Consider the following 20,034-nt stretch of genomic DNA (forward strand, 5'->3'; position numbering starts at 1 on the left):
TCCGTTCGTCAGCTAACTTTGCATGATGCTTCCGCGTGAACTTTCATAGTGATTATTGTGAAATTCATAAAGATGGAAAGCAGATCGCAATTGCTGACTCTGTCGGCAACACTACTACCACATTCATCTATGCTGATTCGATGTCATCAATTATGGCAATAAAGAACCCTTTATCGGAACATGCAATGGCAAGATAAATAAGGAAAATTTTGTGCAATAATTCTCATGTCCACTTACGTTGGGTTCAGGCACATACCGGGAGCGTAGGCAATGAGTTGGCTGATTGCCTAGCTAAAGACGCCACTAAAAGAATCGATAGTGACTTCTCGTTATTCCTTCCTAAATCATGGGCAATGAAAGAATTGGAGAAGGAACTTCTGAATCAGTGGCAGTATAGATGGATTTACCGCACAAAGACTGGAAGAAAGATCTTCGAAGTGATCCCCATAGTGAAATTTAAAAATCTTAAATGGACCAAAGAGGAGGTGGAGTTCTTCTCTGAACATGGTCCCTTCCCCACATATCTACATAGATTCCACCGAAGGTCTGAGAAATGTCAATGTGGGGAAGTTGGCAGCGTGTTACACCTCGCCATAGAGTGACCAGTTACTGAATGTGTTCACCTGCATAGCTCAACAGAAGATATCATAGCTTGGAAAAAATCTATCCTCAGTAACAAAGCAATCCGAGACAAGCTATGTACCCTGATGAAATTCATCAATGACAATCAGGACAAAATAATTGTGCCAAGAGCCCAACAAGAAGTGCATAACGACAGTGACTCGTGCACCAATTCTGACTATGAACCATAAGGACCCTTATAATGTATATCCGTTGCAATGCCTTTTCTATTGAACAGTGATGCTCATCTTGATTTCCACTGATTTCTGTAATATATATATATATGTTTAATTTTGTTGCGATCCATGCGGATACCTATAATGTTGTATATCCATTGCATTATCTTTTCTCTAATTGGACAGTGATGTTTATGATTTCCACTGATTTCTATTACATATATATTTAATTTTGTTGCGATCTATGCGGGTACTTGTGATGTTGTGTACCCACTGCATTGTCTTTTCTCTATTGGACAGTGATGTTCATCATGATTTCCACTGATTTCTGCTATGTATGTTTAATTCTGTGTTGATCTATGTGGGTCCTTATAATGCTGTATTCCCGTTGCTGTGTGTTTTCTTTTTGTTTTTTTTTGACTTGGTTCCTCGCTGGTGTGGCAGGTGTCTCTGCGTGTTTGTCTGCAAGAATTGCTGCAGTTTTGTTTTTTTTTAATTTTATTTTTTATGTTTTTTTTTATTCTTTTTTTTTATCATTATTATTATTATTTTTAGATTCCCCTCCCCCCTCCTTTTCTTTTTCTCCAGCGTGGCTTCGCTAACCGCTTATATCCCTATCTTGGGACAGAGTGGGAGCCATGTTCTGGTTTGGTGGTGACTGTCGGAAATCTGTACAGATTACGGTTTTGTGAGTTACATAAAGTAAATACAGTGACTGGACATAAAGAAAATTGCGTACACACATGGCATCGAAAAATGAGTCATAGAGATATAGAAACCATCAAGAAGATGCGTGCTGAAGGACTTGTTCATGATTTGAAACTCTTTGACTGTGGTATCAACATGTCCTACGATACGTGCATGAAAAAGAAACTTTCGAGACTGCCATTTCCCAAGAAATCCACGAGTGAGTCGAGCGCACCGCTAGATCGAATTCATACCGATGTGTGCTGCCCGATGCAAACGATCACACTGAGTGGAAAGCGGTATGTTGTCACATTCATCGACGACTATTCGAGGTACACTCAAGTACCTTTGTTGGCACAAAAGTCGGACGCATCCGATGCTCTAACAGTACCTGAATCTTGTCGAAAAGTAGAGGTGATTCTATCCGATCGAGGAGGCGAATACCTGAACCGAAACTTGAGGAAATTCTTAGCTCATAAAGGTGTGCAAACACAGCTAACTGAGGCTTATTCTCTACAGCAGAATGGGGTAATACTCCAATCAGATATGAAACCCAGAGTTCCCTTTTCGATTTCAGCTTTCTTCGCTTGCCTCAGCAGCAAATGTAGAGGCTGATAGCACAACGTTGCGGCTTTAACAAAATGTTTTGTAGCGCTAGTCTCGGCTTTGCTGTTGAGTTCATCGGAGATTCTCCCGCTTCATCATTGTGAATCCTTTCATTTTCTTGCATTGTGTTTTTAGTTCGAATTCCATTTGCATTATCCGCTTTTCATCTTATTCAAATACAAATACAGCGCCACACAGGCAAAATGCCCAACGAGGTGGCTGAGAAAAAGATGCCCATAATAAATATGGATGTCATATATTTCAAAAATACATTGAAGGACCGGACACACCCCGCTTCCCATCTCAGAGAGATATCGAAGCTTTCCCGGAGGATGGGTGTATCCGGAAATTTATTAATTTATGTGAAAATAACAATGATATACATATATACAATAAATAATCTGGAATAAATAATCGTACAAATTGTGATCATATAGCATCATCCACAGATAATCAGTCCGTAATCGTAATAGTCCTTATATAAATAATCAAAGAATAATTTTTGTCTTGTATGTGATAGCATCTGGAAGTGAGTTTATCCAATCTAGAATATAACAATCTCGACAATCAAGCTGTAATAAGATATAAATTGACGTCTATATGTCCGGCATCTCCATTTCATTCACACCCACCGGAAAAGGATGAAACAGTTGACACTTGTCTTCTTGGGCGTAAATTGTATCGATTATTAGGTGTCGGTGAAACAACCGATGCATGTCTTCTTGGCCGTAAATTATACTTTTTAATAGGTAACCGTGTTACCTCTCTTGTTGGCTCGTAAGACGGGTCCTCCGAGCGCGAATGCCGTCCCCTTGATCCCGCAGCTCGTGTCTTATTGTGGAGTAGATGTAGGTTGCGGTCCAGGAATCGAATCAACTTCTGCAAACGTTGAAAGTTCAGAGGGCTGTCTAGAATTCTCATTTTCCAAGCAAGCATTCTGGACTCTGGGAGTTGGCCAAAGTGGAATTCTCTCGTCTGGGGACACGTGGTTATATAACGTGCCATAGGGAACCATTTGAACCGCAGATGCATACGCTGTTACTAGAACGTTTAAAACGCAGAAGATACGCCGGAAAAGGGCCATGCTCGGTGATAGCGATTGTTTTCTCTCTAGGCCATACGTTCAAACGCCAATGAACTCGTCGTTGTATCTTGTATGCGTCCTTTGCTGCACATGTATTCCAATTGGTCTGCCACTCCTGCAACACGTCCTCTTTAAGCACCCGATGGACCAAACACCTTGGCCAAAGTTGGTCGTCTTGAGACGGAAGTTTTGTGGCCACCTTGGCAAGTTTGTCGGCTATTTCATTGCCAAAGATGCCTGCGTGGGCTTTAACCCAGGCCAATCGGATTCTCGTGTTGGCGCATAAAATTCGGCGAATCTCCCGTACATTATGATGCACAGAACGTGGGTTTTTGATTGATAACAGGCCCGAAGCGCTGTCTAAGAGGATCAGCACTGGTTTCGATAAGGTGTGTGCCCTTGAAACGGCATTCAGAATCGCATATATTTCAGCTTGAAAAACACTGTTTTCTTTTGCGAGCCGCTTGCTCCATTGTTCCTCGATGGATCCATCTTCTTTTATAACTACATAAGCGCACCCTGTACCGTCAGAAGACTTCGAGCCGTCTGTATAGATCTTTACTGTTCCAGGAGCCAGCTTAATGCATTCAGCACCAGACAGCACGACCTGATTTGCGTCAATGTCCACGCTGGGATGCATGAGCCATAGCTTGTGTTGCTTTTCAAAAGCCTGCGCTTGCAGTGATTGAGTATTAATGACAACGTCTTCATCCAAATGAAGAATGCTGGTCTTGCGGGCTTCATATTCAATATAACTGCTCAGCCGCGGATTCCCTGTGGCGACATATAAGACTTCATTTGCAGTGGTGGAGTAGGCCCCGGATACATACAACAGGAACGGGCGCTGGGCTATGTCCAGAATTCTCCTTTGTGTTTGCGTGGGATACCGAAACCAAGAGGCGCATCCAAAGGAAAGCTGACGCTGCACAACTGATCTGTATAAAATATTCCTAAAATTCTGCTGGAGCCCCCATTTTGGTCCGGCTACTCTACGAAGGAGTTGGAGGGTACCGTGTACCTTGTCTACTTGCTTAGCGATATGTGTCATAAAACTGAGCTTGTCATCTATGTACACCCCTAGATATTTAATTACTTTGGAAGGCCAAATCCGTAATCCATTGATAACGATCCTCGGCTTCTGCTTCTTGGGATGAAGCCAAAGAAACGTGGTTTTCTCCACTTCCATCTGCAGCTTATTATTACTCAACCATTTCGACAGAGACATGAATGCATTTTGCGCTGTCAGAGTTATGTCGTCGTGGTCGTCCCCTGATATTACAAATATGAGATCATCTGCGAATGCTTGTATGTAGACATGAGGACCCCAGTTAAGTTTTAACAGCGTATCAAGTACCAGCGTCCACAGTAGAGGACCACTGCAGGATCCTGGTGGGCATCCTTGACGCTGCTCTTTTGTTGATACACCTCCATCAGTAGTCATTGTTATGTAACGGTCTCGCAACATATTCTCCACGATACTTACCAAAGACGACGGAAGTGGCGTTCGACGTAACTGGTTTATAATGAGTTCGTGGCGTAGGGAGTAGAAAGCACCACGTATGTCCACCGACACGACAGCTGTTTGAAGACCATGGGCGTGTTTGTGTCTGACGACACGAAGAAGAGCCTCAATGGCCTTTTCCGCTGATCTTCCAGCACGGAAACCAAACTGGAGAGGACTTAACCAATTAACCTGTTCTAAATAATACACAATACGCTGGACCAGAACCTTTTCAAAAACTTTTCCTATTGTGGATAGAAGACATATTGGACGATATGATCCCAAGGACTCTGGGTCACGATCCTTTTTCAGAAAAAGAAGAATCTTCCCTTTTTTGAAATGGTGAGGAAACACCGATATGTCTAGCAGTTTATTGAAAACGAAGGTAAAGACTTCAGCATATTCTTCGAAAAGTTTTTTCAGAATTGGGATGTTGATATTGTCACAGCCTGGTGCGCTTCTGTTCTTGAGGTTATTCACTATGTGAGCTATCTCTGACGTCGTAATTGGTAAATCATGTTCGAATACGTCGCTTCGTCTCCGCACTAGAGCAATTCGTTCTACTGTATCCGGATATATAAGATTCAGCTGGTATTCTGCTGCCTCAAGAATGGTTGAGTTGAACATACCATTGAAACTCATCCTCACTTGAGGCGGTATACGTTTGCATTTAAATACTGAACGATATGCTCCACCGTAAGGACTGCTTTCCTCGGCACAAAACTTCGTCCAACTGGTGATTTTAGCCTTCTCAACAGAACGCTTGTATACTGCCCTTGCTTTCTTGTATTGCGCTCTTGCTATATTTTTGTCCTCTTTGGCCTTTATAAATCTCCGTTCCAGTGCCCGAACCTTTTTCCTTTCAATGGCCAACTGCTGGGTCCACCAGCTTGGAAGACGATTTGGTCTCATTTGGACGTACCCAAGAGTATCTGCGCATTTTCTCTGTAATTCCAACATAAAATTGTCGATGGTATTATTTACACCATCTTCCGTTGAAGCAGTCCCAATTTGCTTAAGGAGCACATTGAACAGCGGTCTTGTGGCTGCTGCCAGCTTGCGCAGCCTCCTAGTTGTTGTTCTATAACGACCTTCTGTGATTGATCCGCACTCCGCACGCAAGGACAAGTGAATATACTTATGCGAACTGTGGGAATCTTCCTCGCCAATTGACCGAGTGACATTCTGAAATAGCGACGGAGAGGTCGTGAAAGTCAGGTCCGGCCAGCCTCGGCCATTTGCCAACTCATATGTAGGTCCTGTGCGGCTAGTGTTAAAAAGGAACATGTTACAGCCACTGAGGAAGTTTTGCAGTTTTCTTCCTCTGACGTTTGTGTCTTTATAGCCCCAGAGAGATGAATGACAATTTAGATCTGTGCAAAATAGTTTTTCGACTTCTGGGGAGGATTGACAGACGTCTTCCAGTTCTCTGATGGCCTCTTCTATGTCTTCGTAAGGTGACTTGTACGCACTAACCAGAATGAGCTCTTTGCTCACTATACTGATTTGGACAGCCACGAAATGCCTCCCTACTCGAAAAGTAGCCGGGTGAATGCGTGTTGATGGAACTAAGATAGCGCTCTTACCGTCCAAGGATGTCCAGGTGGACCATCGTTGTGGCAAGCCGCACAAGGAACCTTTGTTGCTCCACGGCTCTTGAACAAGCACGATATCTACTTTATTCTCTATGGAAAACTTCACCAAATAATATGTGCAGTCCTTTGATTTATCCATATTGAGTTGAAGGAGCCGCAGGGTACTGTCGTCACTGGGGTCCTGAAAACCTATCTGGTCTCCCATAAGCAGTTTTTCTGATATCGCAAGCCTTGAATGAGGAGGTTGCTGTGGCACTCTCCGCTGGTTTTGCAGTGATTAGTGCTTAAATTCAGTCCCTGGGCCATATTTAACAGTACGCAATTGATACAGCGATTCCTTGATCTTCTATCAGGTCTTGGATGAGTCCCCGCCGCCTCATGATTGGTATTAGTCGTACCCCAATGGATTGTCCTAGTATATACTGGGTGCGTCTGTCGTTCTTTTCTGTTCCAGATGTTTCGTGGGTCACCTCTTTTTCTACGGTTATGCCATGCTGTATCTTCAATGTGTTCTTTCTCGCCCCATATGCGCTCCGAGCAATGAGATGCTCCGTAATTGTGTTGTGCATACTCTTTCCGTTGTACCTGCATTGAGCCATTCAATCTACCGTAATCCCTTCCTTCCATATTATGCACGTAGTGTCTAGCAGGTTGTTTACCAGTCCTGACTAACTGACTGCTCCTGATTGTCCAGTTGTCGTAAGAATTTCTGTGGGACCTGTGCTCGCAATAATTCCGTTTACTCACGGTGTTGAACTCTTCACAGACTGTTTACCAACATCATCAGATCGTTTACTCCTGCGTATAGAATTAATCCAAGTATTTCTGATCACGCTGCGCTCCCGTTCTCCCCGTTCCTCTGCTTTATTTAGATGATGTTTAGCAGGTTCTTTACCAGCATCCACAATTCGCCTGCTCCTGTGGACCGGATTTGCAGAAGTATTGCTAGTTAGGTTGCGTTCAAAATCGTCGTATCTGTCGGCCCAGTTCTTTATATGCGTTGGCCATACATCAACGATATTATAATCTGATGGAGTCAATCCGTTCATATTTGACTCAACGTCGTCGCATATTGGCTGACCGGACCTAGGAGGCTCACGTGAATTCTTGGTCATCTGTTGGGCGCTCTTATAACCCAATAGCACGCGATAGTCATACTGTCTTTTATTAGGGCTTCTGGTTTTGGCCACTTCCGACCAGGATCGCTTTTGTGCATTAGATTCGGGTAGCACTTTGTTCGATACTGGGTTTTCGGTTACTTTGTCTTGGTTTACGGTTGATTCCGTCTCACACTGTAGCTGTGGCCAGGCGTCCGTTATTACGTACCCGTTTGGGGAACTTTGATCCCTCAAGTCGTTGTTGTTCGCCTCCCGGAAACATTTTCTCTGTTGCTCAGGCACCAGAGCTTTAGAAACTTCTTGCTTGTCTGATTCTACTCTGTCCTGACCGTATAAGTTTGTATCAAGGATCAGCAGAGGTACCACAGATGAGAGATTCAACTCGGTTTTCTTGCTCGACATCACTACCAAACTTATCTTATCGCCCTCGTTGTTATTAGATTGATTCCTTTTTTTCCTATGATTCCGCTGCCGTTTTTGAGTAGATGAAGGATCTTGCAAAGAGAGATCCGCTTGCGTACACTTGTGCGCAATTCGAAAAGAACCCATAGCGTTCGTATGGGACGTACTAGTTTCGGTGTCGACCGTTTGTGTAGAACTGTGGGTTTGGTTGGTTGGATTACTCGCAATCACAGAGTTGAATATAGGCTGTTTGTCTTCCGCACCGTTTGTCAATGTGGGCTGTGGAGCCTGCTCAGTTCTCGTTCGAGTACCATCTGGAAGACCAACAATTTCCCTAACAAGTTCAATTAACAAATGTGCGACGATGCTCTGATCTTTCAACGGCACATTGTGTCGCACTTTCTTTGCAGTGACCTTTTTTGTGGCACTGAGAAGTTCCCAAGTCGATTTAACAGCATCTATTGTATCTTTGAGTAAACTTTGTAGGTTGGTGTGCTCACTGACAGGAAGACGATAATGAGGTCGGTTCAATGAATCTCTTCTCGGATCGGTCAAAAGTGTCCAGATGTGTAGAGCTGCGTCGTAAGTGTATGGACCCCTGACGGGAGTCTCTTCCGTATCGGGGCTGACCCGAACAGTCGTTTTCATACAGATCGGTTTGGTGTTTGCTTGAACGAGAGAAGGCAGTGTTGGAGTCAAGACATCGGACAATTTGCTTGTTGCTTTAAGAAAATTTCTCCTCAGGACCATCTTGTAGAGAGGAATGGAAACCTTTATCGATCGCCGGCGGCATCGTTCATCAGATGAAGATTCTCCGGGTACATTGGGTAAGTCTAATGCCTCCATAAGTCTTAAAACGCTGGCACTAGGGGCATCTGTGTTACCGCTATGATCCTGCTGTGGCGTCGCACTCGTCTGAGCTAAATATTGGCTCAATTGATCAAATTTCATATTGACCCTGGAATTCTAGCCAGCTGGGATGTTTTCGGATGTTTGTTCACCTATTTGTTTTTATTTATTTTCGTAAACTTGTATTTCAGTTCCACCGCATAGTTCAATAAAGAGACGATAGCACCACATGTTGATTTCTGATCTCGAGCTTAAATAGAATCTGAAAGCAATAATAAAGAGGCCTCTATAATCTAATAGAATAAGGGCTGGCCTTTATAGTAATGCTATATTCGCCATATAATGGTAAGGCATCTCCATTCCAATTAGAAATCAATGGTAGTATAGAATATGGCAATTTCAGACGAAAATCACTTCAAAATCGATGAGCAATCATTTGATTATGAATCAAGATGCTAGGTTTAAAAATGGCGAAAGCCAAAACCACAAAGTTAATTAAAATTTAATAGTTATGGGCTAGTTAAGAAGCTTTAAAGTTCAATAGGGTCAGCAACCAATATGGCTGAGACGGAGATTCAGCTCCTCGGCTCCAGAAAACGATGATATCTTCTCAGCCCGTCATCACAGGAACTTGATTTTGGTATCACTGGATTCCTATTGAAGTCGTCGAATTCGGGTCACCCCAATTGCAGCCGAATTCAGAACAGAACCACCACTAATAGCAAAATCGCAGGAGCTTCTGAAAGAGGCGTCCGATTACTTTAAGATCCATTGTTGTTCTCCCTTTCAAAAATACAGCAACCCAATTAAAAACGTAATTACAAAAACTAGAAGCAATATATATTCATGATAAAATATTATACAATGCCATTAAAGAATACTTATGGTTGTCTTATTCTAAGTATGGATAGCTTCTCGAGTTACCCCAACATGTTTATCGTATTTCTTTTTAAACGGGTCAATTGTGTTACAATTTACTACCTCCGGGGATAAGCTATTCCAGAAAAATTCCCTGCGACACCATAACCTCGCATTGTTCCTTACCAATCGATACTGGTGTCCCCTTGTAAAAGCAGTCGATTGACGGTGTACTAATAATTCATGGTCCATCCTATCCATCCCGCTGAAAATTTTGATCACTTCGATCATGTCTCCCCGATACCTGCGTTCATCCAATGTAAACATATTCAAAAAATGAAGTTTCTGTTCATAACTCAAGCCTAGTGTACCAATAAGAAAACGCGTAGCCCTTCTCTGTACCCCTTCAACCAAGTCTATGTCCCTCTGTAGGTATGGTCTCCAAAACCTCACAGCATTCTCTAGTCCAGGACGAATTAAGCCTCGAAAAAGCGGTAGAATGACTTTACGAGAATGTGAAGAGACCTTTTTGAAAATGAGATCACGCATTCTATTCGGTTTTTTTGACCACCGCTGAAAAATGTTCAGAGAACCTAAGCCGCTCGTCAATGAGAATTCCCAAATCGTTGACCCTCGTTGCATCCGGGATAATGACACCATTCAACTCGTAAGAGAACCGTGGGTTGTTCGAACCAAAATGAGCGACCGTGACTTGTCAACACTAAACGTCATACTCCATTCATTTGCCCATGCTGCAATCCTGTTTAAGTTGGTCTGGAGCAATTACGTATCGCTTTGATTCCAGATTACCCCCCCCCCCCATTAGCTTCACGTCATCAGCGAATACGCTAGCAATCCCATTGATACCCTGATCGAGTTTATCGATAAAAAGGGGAAAAAAGTATGGGGTCAAGGACACTGCCTTCAGTAACTCCACTTGTGACGCCTGTCCAACCAGAGCATTCCCCGTTCACCATAACTCATTGTGGCCTATCTCTTAACCACGATTCTATTCAATTCAGCAAGTTGCCCCCATCTTCTCTTGCTTCCATCTCTTTCCGTTTTCTTTCTTCAATTATGGTGTTCAAAAACTCTTCGATGAACTCTTTGTCGTAGCATTCTGCCTCAGTTATTGTGGATTTGACTTGATATACCTTCACATCCGTAACATTTCCAACTCCCATTTCCATTGCAATTTCCTGTAAGTCCTCCTTCTTGCATCTCGCTAAGTAAGCCAGGATTCCCTCAAAGAAAAGAAAAAAAAAGCTGAAAAATTTCTCATCAAAAGAAAAAAAAAACATTCACCGCACTTTTCCTTCGTTCTTCAACCACTCTTCGTGTGCTCTTCGTATCGCCTTCTCACTACCCAAGTTCTCTTCGCGTCGTTTTCTCATGACGAAAGTTTTCCTCTCTTCACGTCACCTTCTCAAAACGAAAGTTTTCCCCTTAGATATTGTCCGATCTACATATTACTCACTATCCTACCGTCCGCGCCAATGTAGTGACCCTAAAACTTCTCCGAATATTAAGCCCTCATCAAGATAAACTTAACAGGAATTTATTAGTAAAAATAATAAGAACGTACACTGAAGACGTCGATCGTACCCGATCGTTTTCACACACACACCTGACCCAATTTTTTCTATTTTCGAATGTCCACCTCAGTTCTCGCGCTTTTTTTCCTTTCTCCTCAAAATTATTCCTTCTTCTTTGGCTCTTGAGCCTTATACCGTATCGTTACGACAAGGTTTTAACTGGGAGACGCGCGTACAGAACACTACACAGTGTGATTCCATAACTTCTTTGCCGCATTTTATTCGCGAACCGTTTATCCTAGAAGCATACTTACAATCAGAAAAAGTATTCAAATAACGTATAGGGAATACAAGGGAAGGATCAAAAATATGATCCTCAAAAAACTATGAAAAAATTAAATACATTCATCTCACCCAAAAACACACAAAAACAAAAAAATTAGCAGCGGAATGCAATTATCAAAGTTACAAAAAATTATTAAAAATCATAACAGTTGGCTACTTATCGCCTCTCGAGCTTGTTTGGGATTCTGACCGTGTTGATTTAATAACGCTCATCTGACTCCACTCTGATCTGATTATAAGACTACTTGTCAACAATCACCACATTAATTTATTTACAAAAATTCACACATACACGAAAAAACATCAACATGTTATTTACACTGACACGCAACAACTGTATCTTTTTTTCTTCTTCCGGTCGCTTGGCGCGCGTAATCTGCGTAGTCACTTTTAAAGCCAAGCGTTGGCGAAACTCCGCCACACAACTACCTCGCCAGTCTCACACGTCATTTGCGAGACGAAGCCGAACTTTGCGACCGTATTGGGAGATGTAAGTTTTGTTCTTATTACTGGAACTGTCACTGGAACGTGATGAGTCATCCTGAATGGCTTCATCCAACAGCAAAAACGCCGGCTTTAATCTGTCGATGTTGACCACCCTCTCTTCGTCATTTACTTCCACCACGAAGTCCTTGGTCAATCTACGTACAACACGGAATGGACCTTCGTACGGAGGTCCATTCGGTAACTCGCCTACACCTGAACTTGTTTAAACAGTTATAATGTACAAAATTACTCGAAAGACTTGTTATTTGTGGAGATGAAGATTACAAGGAAGAAAATTCATCACTGTCCCCCCCCACGGGGACTCGAACCCCGGTCTCTCGCTTGCCGGACGAGTGCTCTACCATCTAAGCTACGGAAGCAGAACCCTTCAACCTTGGAGCGTACATGGACGGCGTCAACAATCAACTAATAGCTCGTAAATGACTAAGTCCAACCAGATGGCCATATGCATATAGAAGATACAAGTGGAGAGGACGTTTCTATATGCAGTTATAATGTAGTGAAATTGATTCCCAAACAGGATGCCACGGAACCGTGGGTAAGGGGCAATAACAAGAGGAAGGGGTTTTCGTTCGTTTTTTAACTGCATTAAAAAAAAAGTAATCGCGCTGTTTCCTAGTGTAGTCTTAACGCATGGACCCACCCAGACACGGCCCGGGGGTCTCACGCAGAGATGGCCCTCATGATAATGAGATATCGTTCGAGATTAAGCATGCAAATTGGTAAGGAATCACGGGACCGCAACTAGAGGAGAACAGTCATGTCTGGTGCCCTGGGCGCTGAACCAGAAGGTGTGCAAATTTCAGCCTTTAACCTCTCCTTCAATATTAAAAGGAGGCACTAAAATGCATGCGGTCTTAAAAAAAATCAATTTGCCAGGGGGTCCCAAGATGCTCTTTGGACGACTCTGCTCTTCCCTCCGGGTACGGCTGTGCCACGAGATATGTTAGGGATAATATTGAAGGCAGTGTGATTTCCGAATGGTGAGTCACATCATCTTGAGATGACATTGTGATTTGTACCGCAAATATTCTGATATTCTGCTGATACTTTTATTGAAAACAGTCTTATTACTTATTAGGCGTACGCAGGATTTTCCCAAGGGCTGGGGTCGGGGTTTCATGTTTTTTTTCTGATGGGGGGGGCCCGTTATTTCAATATTTTCTGGGGGGAGGGGGACAAAGTACTTATACTCAATGTGTGCATACACATATATCGCTTCTGGTGCATTTTTTAAAGCCGGGGAAGGGAGCAAGGACTCCGGCCCCCCAAATGACGGGCCTGGGGGAGGGGTACGTTTTTTCCTGAAAAATAACACTATAATTTCGGCTCTAGGAGGATTGGGGGTATTACATCCCCCCCCCCTCTTTGCGCATGCGAATGTTGCTACATGCAATTACTACGTTTAATGCTTTAATATGTTTGTTAAACCTAGGGTGCACAACTTCCGGCCCCCAGTTCCAGAATTGGGCAGCTGCGAAGGGTGCGATCGCACTGGGCCGCAAAATATTATGGACCGTAAAAATGGATTTTACTGCACATTGATTATGTATAATATTTTACGCGAACTTTACTTACTTACTTTAAAAAGTCAGAACGTGAAATTATATTGAATCCATTGATGAAAAATATGTCGATTTATTAAAAGACACTCGTGGTAGTGAATCTGCAGCACTTCCCCCCCCCCCACATCCTTGGATGGGGGCCTTAATTTTTGAAAGGACCCCCAGACTAAGATTTTTATCTGGCTTCTTTGGTTGCAATTCAAGAAAATTTATATTTTTATATATTTATAAATATAAGACCGATAACTAAAGCCCCTACAGCCTGGTCTGCCTTTCCCATAAATTGGTCATGACCTTAACACTGTGATGAGCCCTAGGTGCAAGGGACTCACCCTATCAGACTTAAAGTGCCAGTTATCCCGATTCAAAATTTTATTTCACAGTATTAGACATTGACGCGCGCCGTGATAACGCGATCATATTAAGTTTAAATATATCGACATTGCTCAAAAACGTACTCAAGATAATAGTTGTACTGCATAAAGTTTATTCTTAACTTTTCATATTATATTATTATGTATCAACATCATTATCTCACTCACCCTCAAAAACAATATATATAAAAAGAAAATATTAATCACTCACCAAACACCACCTGGATCGATGGCCTTTTACGCCATTCACCGAGGCATCCCTCTTTGACGGCACCTCACATATTTATTTCCTTCATAGTCCCGTTTCACGCATTAAGCGCATTTTAGCGCCTTAAGAAATTAAAGACACATCTTCAGAAAAGATCCTAAGTGCCTAGCACTTCAACATTGAGGACTACACGCTCATCGAACTCACGAGAACGAGCGTGTGTTCTCTGCTAGAAAACTTGCTGAGCTCTGTCTATCTCAACAGGCAAAATCAGAATTGTTTTAGTTTCAGTTTTCTTTGTTCGCATGAACAACTAATGTGATTGGCTAATAAGGTGCTTTTCACCTTATTAGCCATCACATATTAAGAAACCAAAGAATGAAAAGGAGAAGGTGTTTTGGATTTCAACTGGTAAAATCCAGATTGTGGCGATAGCAATGATTCATAAGATGAAACGTCGCATCTTTTCTAATGCCAGAGATATTTTGAAAAACAAGTATGTTATGGCGTGACGACTTCTATGTCATGATTATGCTTTCATATATTGGCGTCAATGTTGTTGATGGATCCCAGCAAGTTATATCTAATATAAATGAAATGAATGCGCTGCAATTCTCAGCGTGGGAAAGAATGTAGGAAGATGTTAATGGACATGTTAACTTTAAATTAATATTTAAAATGGGATTTTAGATTTTTAGAATGAATACTTTAAAGTGGAAATTGCGATCATGACATATACCGATAAAGAGGGGGGGGGGGAAATGTAAGGTGTGGTGGTGAGAGATCAATTACATGTGACATGATAAGCAAGGTGAGTTGTGAAACAATTATATAACAAGGATAGCGTGAAAACACAGGTAAGCATTAGATAATGTTATATGTACAATCACAAAAAAAAGAAAAAAAAATAGCGTTATGCATAGTGATATGCAAACAAAACAAAAGTTCAAACATTTAAAACAAATTGTATATGGTGTGTAAGTAAGTTAAAAAGACAAATATGGCTTTTTGATAAATGTGAGCATGATATCATATATATCAAAAGAATTAAAGTCTATTGTCTCAGCAACATGAATGTAAAAAAAAAAAAAATGTGTTATGCATATTAAATATAGTGTCATCTAAATGATAACAAAATACAAACATAAATGCTACACAAAAAGCCCTGATTTATCTTGTTTTATCTCCAAAATGAAAATTTTTCCATCAGGATATGCTCGAGGTCAATATAATGCCCATCTTTTAAACTATCATCTGCTCAGGAGAAAGGGATAAACAAAACAAAATCATTAGACAACATTTTTCAGCTATACAACGAGTAATCATAATTCAACATTTCAATTATATAACAACGACTTAAACATTTGTAGTCGAAACTGACGCTATTCAATAAAAACATCTTTGGTACCATGATTCTCAGCGTCAAACACAGAAAAAGTGAAGTAAACTTCATGAACATCAGCAGATGTGACTCAAAATAGCACTTGAACGAAACTTCAAGGAGAAAAGCATCACCTTCATCCTAGAGCAGTGACTGCTATATTGTGGACAGTAAAAATAGGTGCGACACATTTACCATGGTGAATTTTTCAAAGAAACAAAGACAGGGGTTTTTTTTTTCTGAAAAACTCATAAAAGACAAGAATTAATATCATGCGTACACACCAATAAAACTTTATTATTTATAGATATAGACATGTATGAAATCATAACGAAGGCAAAGAAGGTGGTGGTGAGTGACCAATCGGGTGAGTGAGAGTGTCAGTGCCAATTAAATGATATACAAGAGAAGCTTTAAGCAATAACCAAAATGACAAAAATTCAAAGAAAGATCAATAAAAAAGAAAAAAAAAATGTAGATATCGCACAGTCGACTCGAAGCACGACAATACAAAATCATGTAATACAAGGTAAACACAGTCACTAAAACAGGGTCAGTTCTTGTGGGTACACAAGGGACAGGAGCAGTTCTTGTTACAAGCGGGCATATATACGACGAGAGTGACACAGTGGTTATGAAGATATAACAACAAAAAGAATGTGATAGTGTAGAAAATGTTCTAAGTGAGTGGGAGAATTTATGTGGGACACTAGCAGCTCGACCTGCAGTCTTCTTCTCATCTAACAGTTAAACAACAACTTCCCATCATAAAGATAATGGAGAAAAAAAACCAAAGCTACGAACGTGAATACATAACCAAAAAAAAAAAAACACACAGGTTACTTTCAAACACACAGCCAAACACACAGGTTACCTTCTCATTCTACAAAAACAATCAACTAAGTGGTGACACCTATCTGGTGCAAAAATGATCTCAAATTACAACTAGAGGAGGTGCCGCTGTGGTGGTCGAGTGGTCATAGTGACGGACTCGGGTTCGAGCCCCACCGTCGCCACAGTGGTGGTTGGCTGAAGTTGGTTTTCTGTGGTTTCCAACTTCAAGGCGCAAATGCGAGCCGATCTCCCCGTTAAAAAGTCTCGCCACAGAGAGCAACAGTCCTACAAACAGTACAAATATTCAGTCATTACACTTCACTCACTTCACTTCTGAGATATAGATGGCAGCACTAAAAATCATGCATAACACTAGATACGCACTCAGACTGTTAGGTACTCATACTTACACTTCCGGCACAACTCACTAGGTAGTAAATTGCCCATGGCGATAGACCTGAGTTGTGCTCGGCATGAAAAAAAAAAAAAAACTAGAGGAGGTATGAGATATTTGAGAAGATGAATAAGACGAAGAAATTGGACATACCTGAGTCATATCAGTCCACTTATCATCATCGTCTGGTTGGTGAGAACCATATGTCAATGAACTTTTACAGTCAGTGGTGCACACACGAGACACAGTACAGTTCCATGGTCTATATTCATGTTTTTGCACACAGGACACACATGAAGAGACAAATTTTTTTGTCAGGTAAGTGATGTTAGGAAACCAATACTTTTGTCGAAGACGAGTGAGTGTTAGTGATGTTCCAGCATGTGTGGATGATGAAACACCATGTGATAACGACAAAATTTCACGAATATATGGCTTGGGAAGAACCGTTTTCACGTTAGACGGTTTCGCCTTAGATGTAACACACAAAATGCCATTGTGGTAGAAAAAGGTGATGTCCTTGTATCGTCTTGGTAAGTGTTTGTTGTTTCTAACACAGTCTTTGATGTGTTGGCAAAATTCATCTTTGCCTTGGGCTTGTTGTAGGTCTTTGAGCGAGTGATTCGGTACGAGATGTACTGAAGACGTTTCAGACACACACACTGGAAATTTCTCTGGTTTCGCAACACAGGCAGGTGTTTTGTGTTCAGTAGGAGCATGTAGAACACTGGCAACAACAGAAATTTGGTTCATGCAGCAGGTGCCATTGAAGATCATAGAAGACTGAAGAGGTTCTGCCACTGAGATAGGAATTCAGTTTTCTTTGTTCGCATGAACAAATAACCCCTATCACCAGGACCACAAAACTGTTCTTGCACCGTGCCGCTGAAGGACTTGTGGCGATGCTGTCGGCAAGAGTGTGTAGGTGTTGGTTTCGAATAGCATAAATCTGCCAACACCTCGTTATGTGTGCGCGCCTTTTCTTGGCCTCTCTTCCGCTGTTTGGGAGAGAAGGCTTTGGTTTCTTGCAGAGTAGAGATGTCTGTTAACTGTGTGTCCGTGTATTCTTATTTCGTATATATGTGTTAACGTGCCGTGTGTTTCTTCTAATTAATAAACCGTATATTTAACCGTATCTAGAATTGAACAGTCTTAGTGGAGTCAAATAAAATTTAACTATGGATAAATAACCACATATGGTGCCCACAAACTGGTGACCCGGACGTGATAATGACATTTAAATTGAAGTAGCTGGGTGTGGACAGGGTGCGTACTACCGCTTACCACCCACAAAGCAATGGAGCCATCGAGAGATTCCACAGGGACTTGAAAGCTGCCATCATGTGTCACGCCACTGAAAGATGGGTTGACGTTCTTCCTACCATTCTACTCGGGATACGCTCAAGTTTCAAACCTGATTTTGGTGCTACGCCGGCGGACATGGTCTACGGAACATCTCTGAGGTTACCAGGAGACTTCTTCAAAGATTCCGGTAAGCACACCTCAAAATCTGATTATGTCACGAACTTGCGTATGACTATGTCAAAGCTTCGTCCTTCGCCTTTGTCCAATCATTCCTCAAAAAACATTTTTGTGCACAAGGACTTGGCCAGATCCACACACGTTTTTGTGAGGGTTGACACTGTAAGGCGTTCGCTACAGCAGCCTTACCAAGGACCTTATGAAGTTTTGAATAGGACTGATAAATTTTTTACTTTGCGTATCAATAATGAATCTAAGTGTATTTCCATTGATCGTTTAAAACCTGCATTTTTGTTTAATTCTCTCGAATGCAAAGAATCTAATGTTTGCAAATCATCTATATGTAATGCCCCAGCCTCGCCGCAGGGCTTCGTCACGAGGTTCGGACGGAAAGTCCGTTTTGTAACACCTTATCAAGCTTAACGTCCTTCGGACTCGTGGGGGAGTACTGTGGCGATGCTGTCGGTTGAATGCCGTAACTACTCCTGATCGTTATCCTATTCCCAATATTCAAGACTTTTCTTTCGGTCTGGCTGGAAAAAGAATATTTTCTAAACTCGATCTTGTAAAGGCATATCACCAGATTCGTGTGAAAGAAAGTGATATTCCCAAGACGGCTGTGATTACACCGCACGGTCTCTTTGAGTATGTTTTCATGACCTTTGGGCTCAGGAACGCCGCACAAACATTTCAACGATTCGTTGACAGCATCCTCTCGGATCTCGACTTCTGCTATGTTTACTTAGACGACATTCTTGTTGCGTCAGCTGATGAGAAGTCGCATGAACAAGATCTCGATGTGTTGTTCAAGAGACTAAGCGAATACGGTTTAGTTCTCAATCCTGACAAATGCCAATTTGGACTCAAAGAAATTCAGTTTTTAGGTCATCTTGTGTCAGAAAAGGGCATTTCCCCGTTGCCGGATCGTGTTACCGCACTTTTGGACTATCCATTGCCCAACACAATCGATGAGCTGCGACGTTTTCTGGCACTAATAAATTTTTATCATCGTTTCATGAAAAACGCTGCCTCTACGCAAGCATGTTTGCATGATCTAGTTAAAGGCAAACAAAAACGGGATAAAACAAAAATCGTCTGGTCTGAGGAAGCAAAATCTGCATTCGAGTCATGCAAGGAAATGATTTCCAATGCTGCTCTATTGGCTCATCCTATTTCAAGTGCGCATCTCCTTCTAGCTGTCGACGCGTCTGATTTCGCGATTGGCGGAGTTTTGAATCAAGCAGTTAATGATCAAACTCAGCCATTAGGATTCTTCTCGCGTAAGCTAACTTCAGCTGAACGCAGATACAGTGCGTACGATCGAGAATTGCTAGCGATATATTCAGCAATTAAATATTTTCGACATATGCTGGAGGGATCTGACTTCGAAATTCTCACAGACCACAAACCATTGGTCTATGCATTTTCCCAAAAAAGTGAAAAATGTTCACCTAGGCAGATTCGTCATCTAGAATTCATTAGTCAATTTTCAACCCGTATCAAGCACATTTCAGGCGATCGAAATGCAGTAGCCGATGCATTTTCAAGAATATCGGAAATTGAAATACCTCCTAGTATCGATTTCGCCGAGATGGCTCGCGCTCAGGATGAGGAAGAATTGCGATTACTTCGTGAAATGGACTCAGGTCTCGAGTTAAAACCTATGACTTTCGGTTCTCCTGAAGTCATTCTACAGTGTGATGTTTCCACTGGTTCAATTAGACCTTACGTACCGTCAACGTTTCGCCGCGCTATTTTTGATGCAGTGCACAATCTCTCCCACCCTGGTGCCAAAGCTACTACTGAAATGGTTCGCAGACGATTCATCTGGAAATTTTTAGAAAGGGACTGCAAAGAGTGGTGCAAAACTTGCATCCATTGCCAGCGATCCAAAGTTGGTCGTCACACACAT

At 41.9% G+C, this 20,034-nt stretch overlaps 1 protein-coding gene across 1 annotated transcript; it reads left to right on the forward strand.

Annotated features, from left to right (window-relative positions):
• The first annotated feature begins 17,981 nt into the window (after positions 1–17,981).
• Positions 17,982–18,545, forward strand: LOC149078696 (uncharacterized). Its single transcript, XM_089241388.1, has one exon. The coding sequence runs from the start codon at positions 17,982–17,984 to the stop codon at positions 18,543–18,545; it is 564 nt and encodes a 187-aa protein (XP_089097514.1).
• The last annotated feature ends 1,489 nt before the right edge of the window (positions 18,546–20,034 follow it).

The sequence above is a fragment of the Pholcus phalangioides genome, unplaced genomic scaffold (genome assembly GCF_987345545.1).
Source record: "Pholcus phalangioides strain wild (caught in Gottingen) unplaced genomic scaffold, Ppha-v1.0 ptg000013l_1, whole genome shotgun sequence".
In the NCBI taxonomy this organism is placed as follows: Eukaryota; Metazoa; Arthropoda; class Arachnida; order Araneae; family Pholcidae; genus Pholcus; species Pholcus phalangioides.

Coding starts and splice junctions, on each gene's coding strand:
- LOC149078696 (XM_089241388.1), top strand. CDS start 17,982: ATGTGTCACGCCACTGAAAGATGGGTTGACGTTCTTCCTACCATTCTA.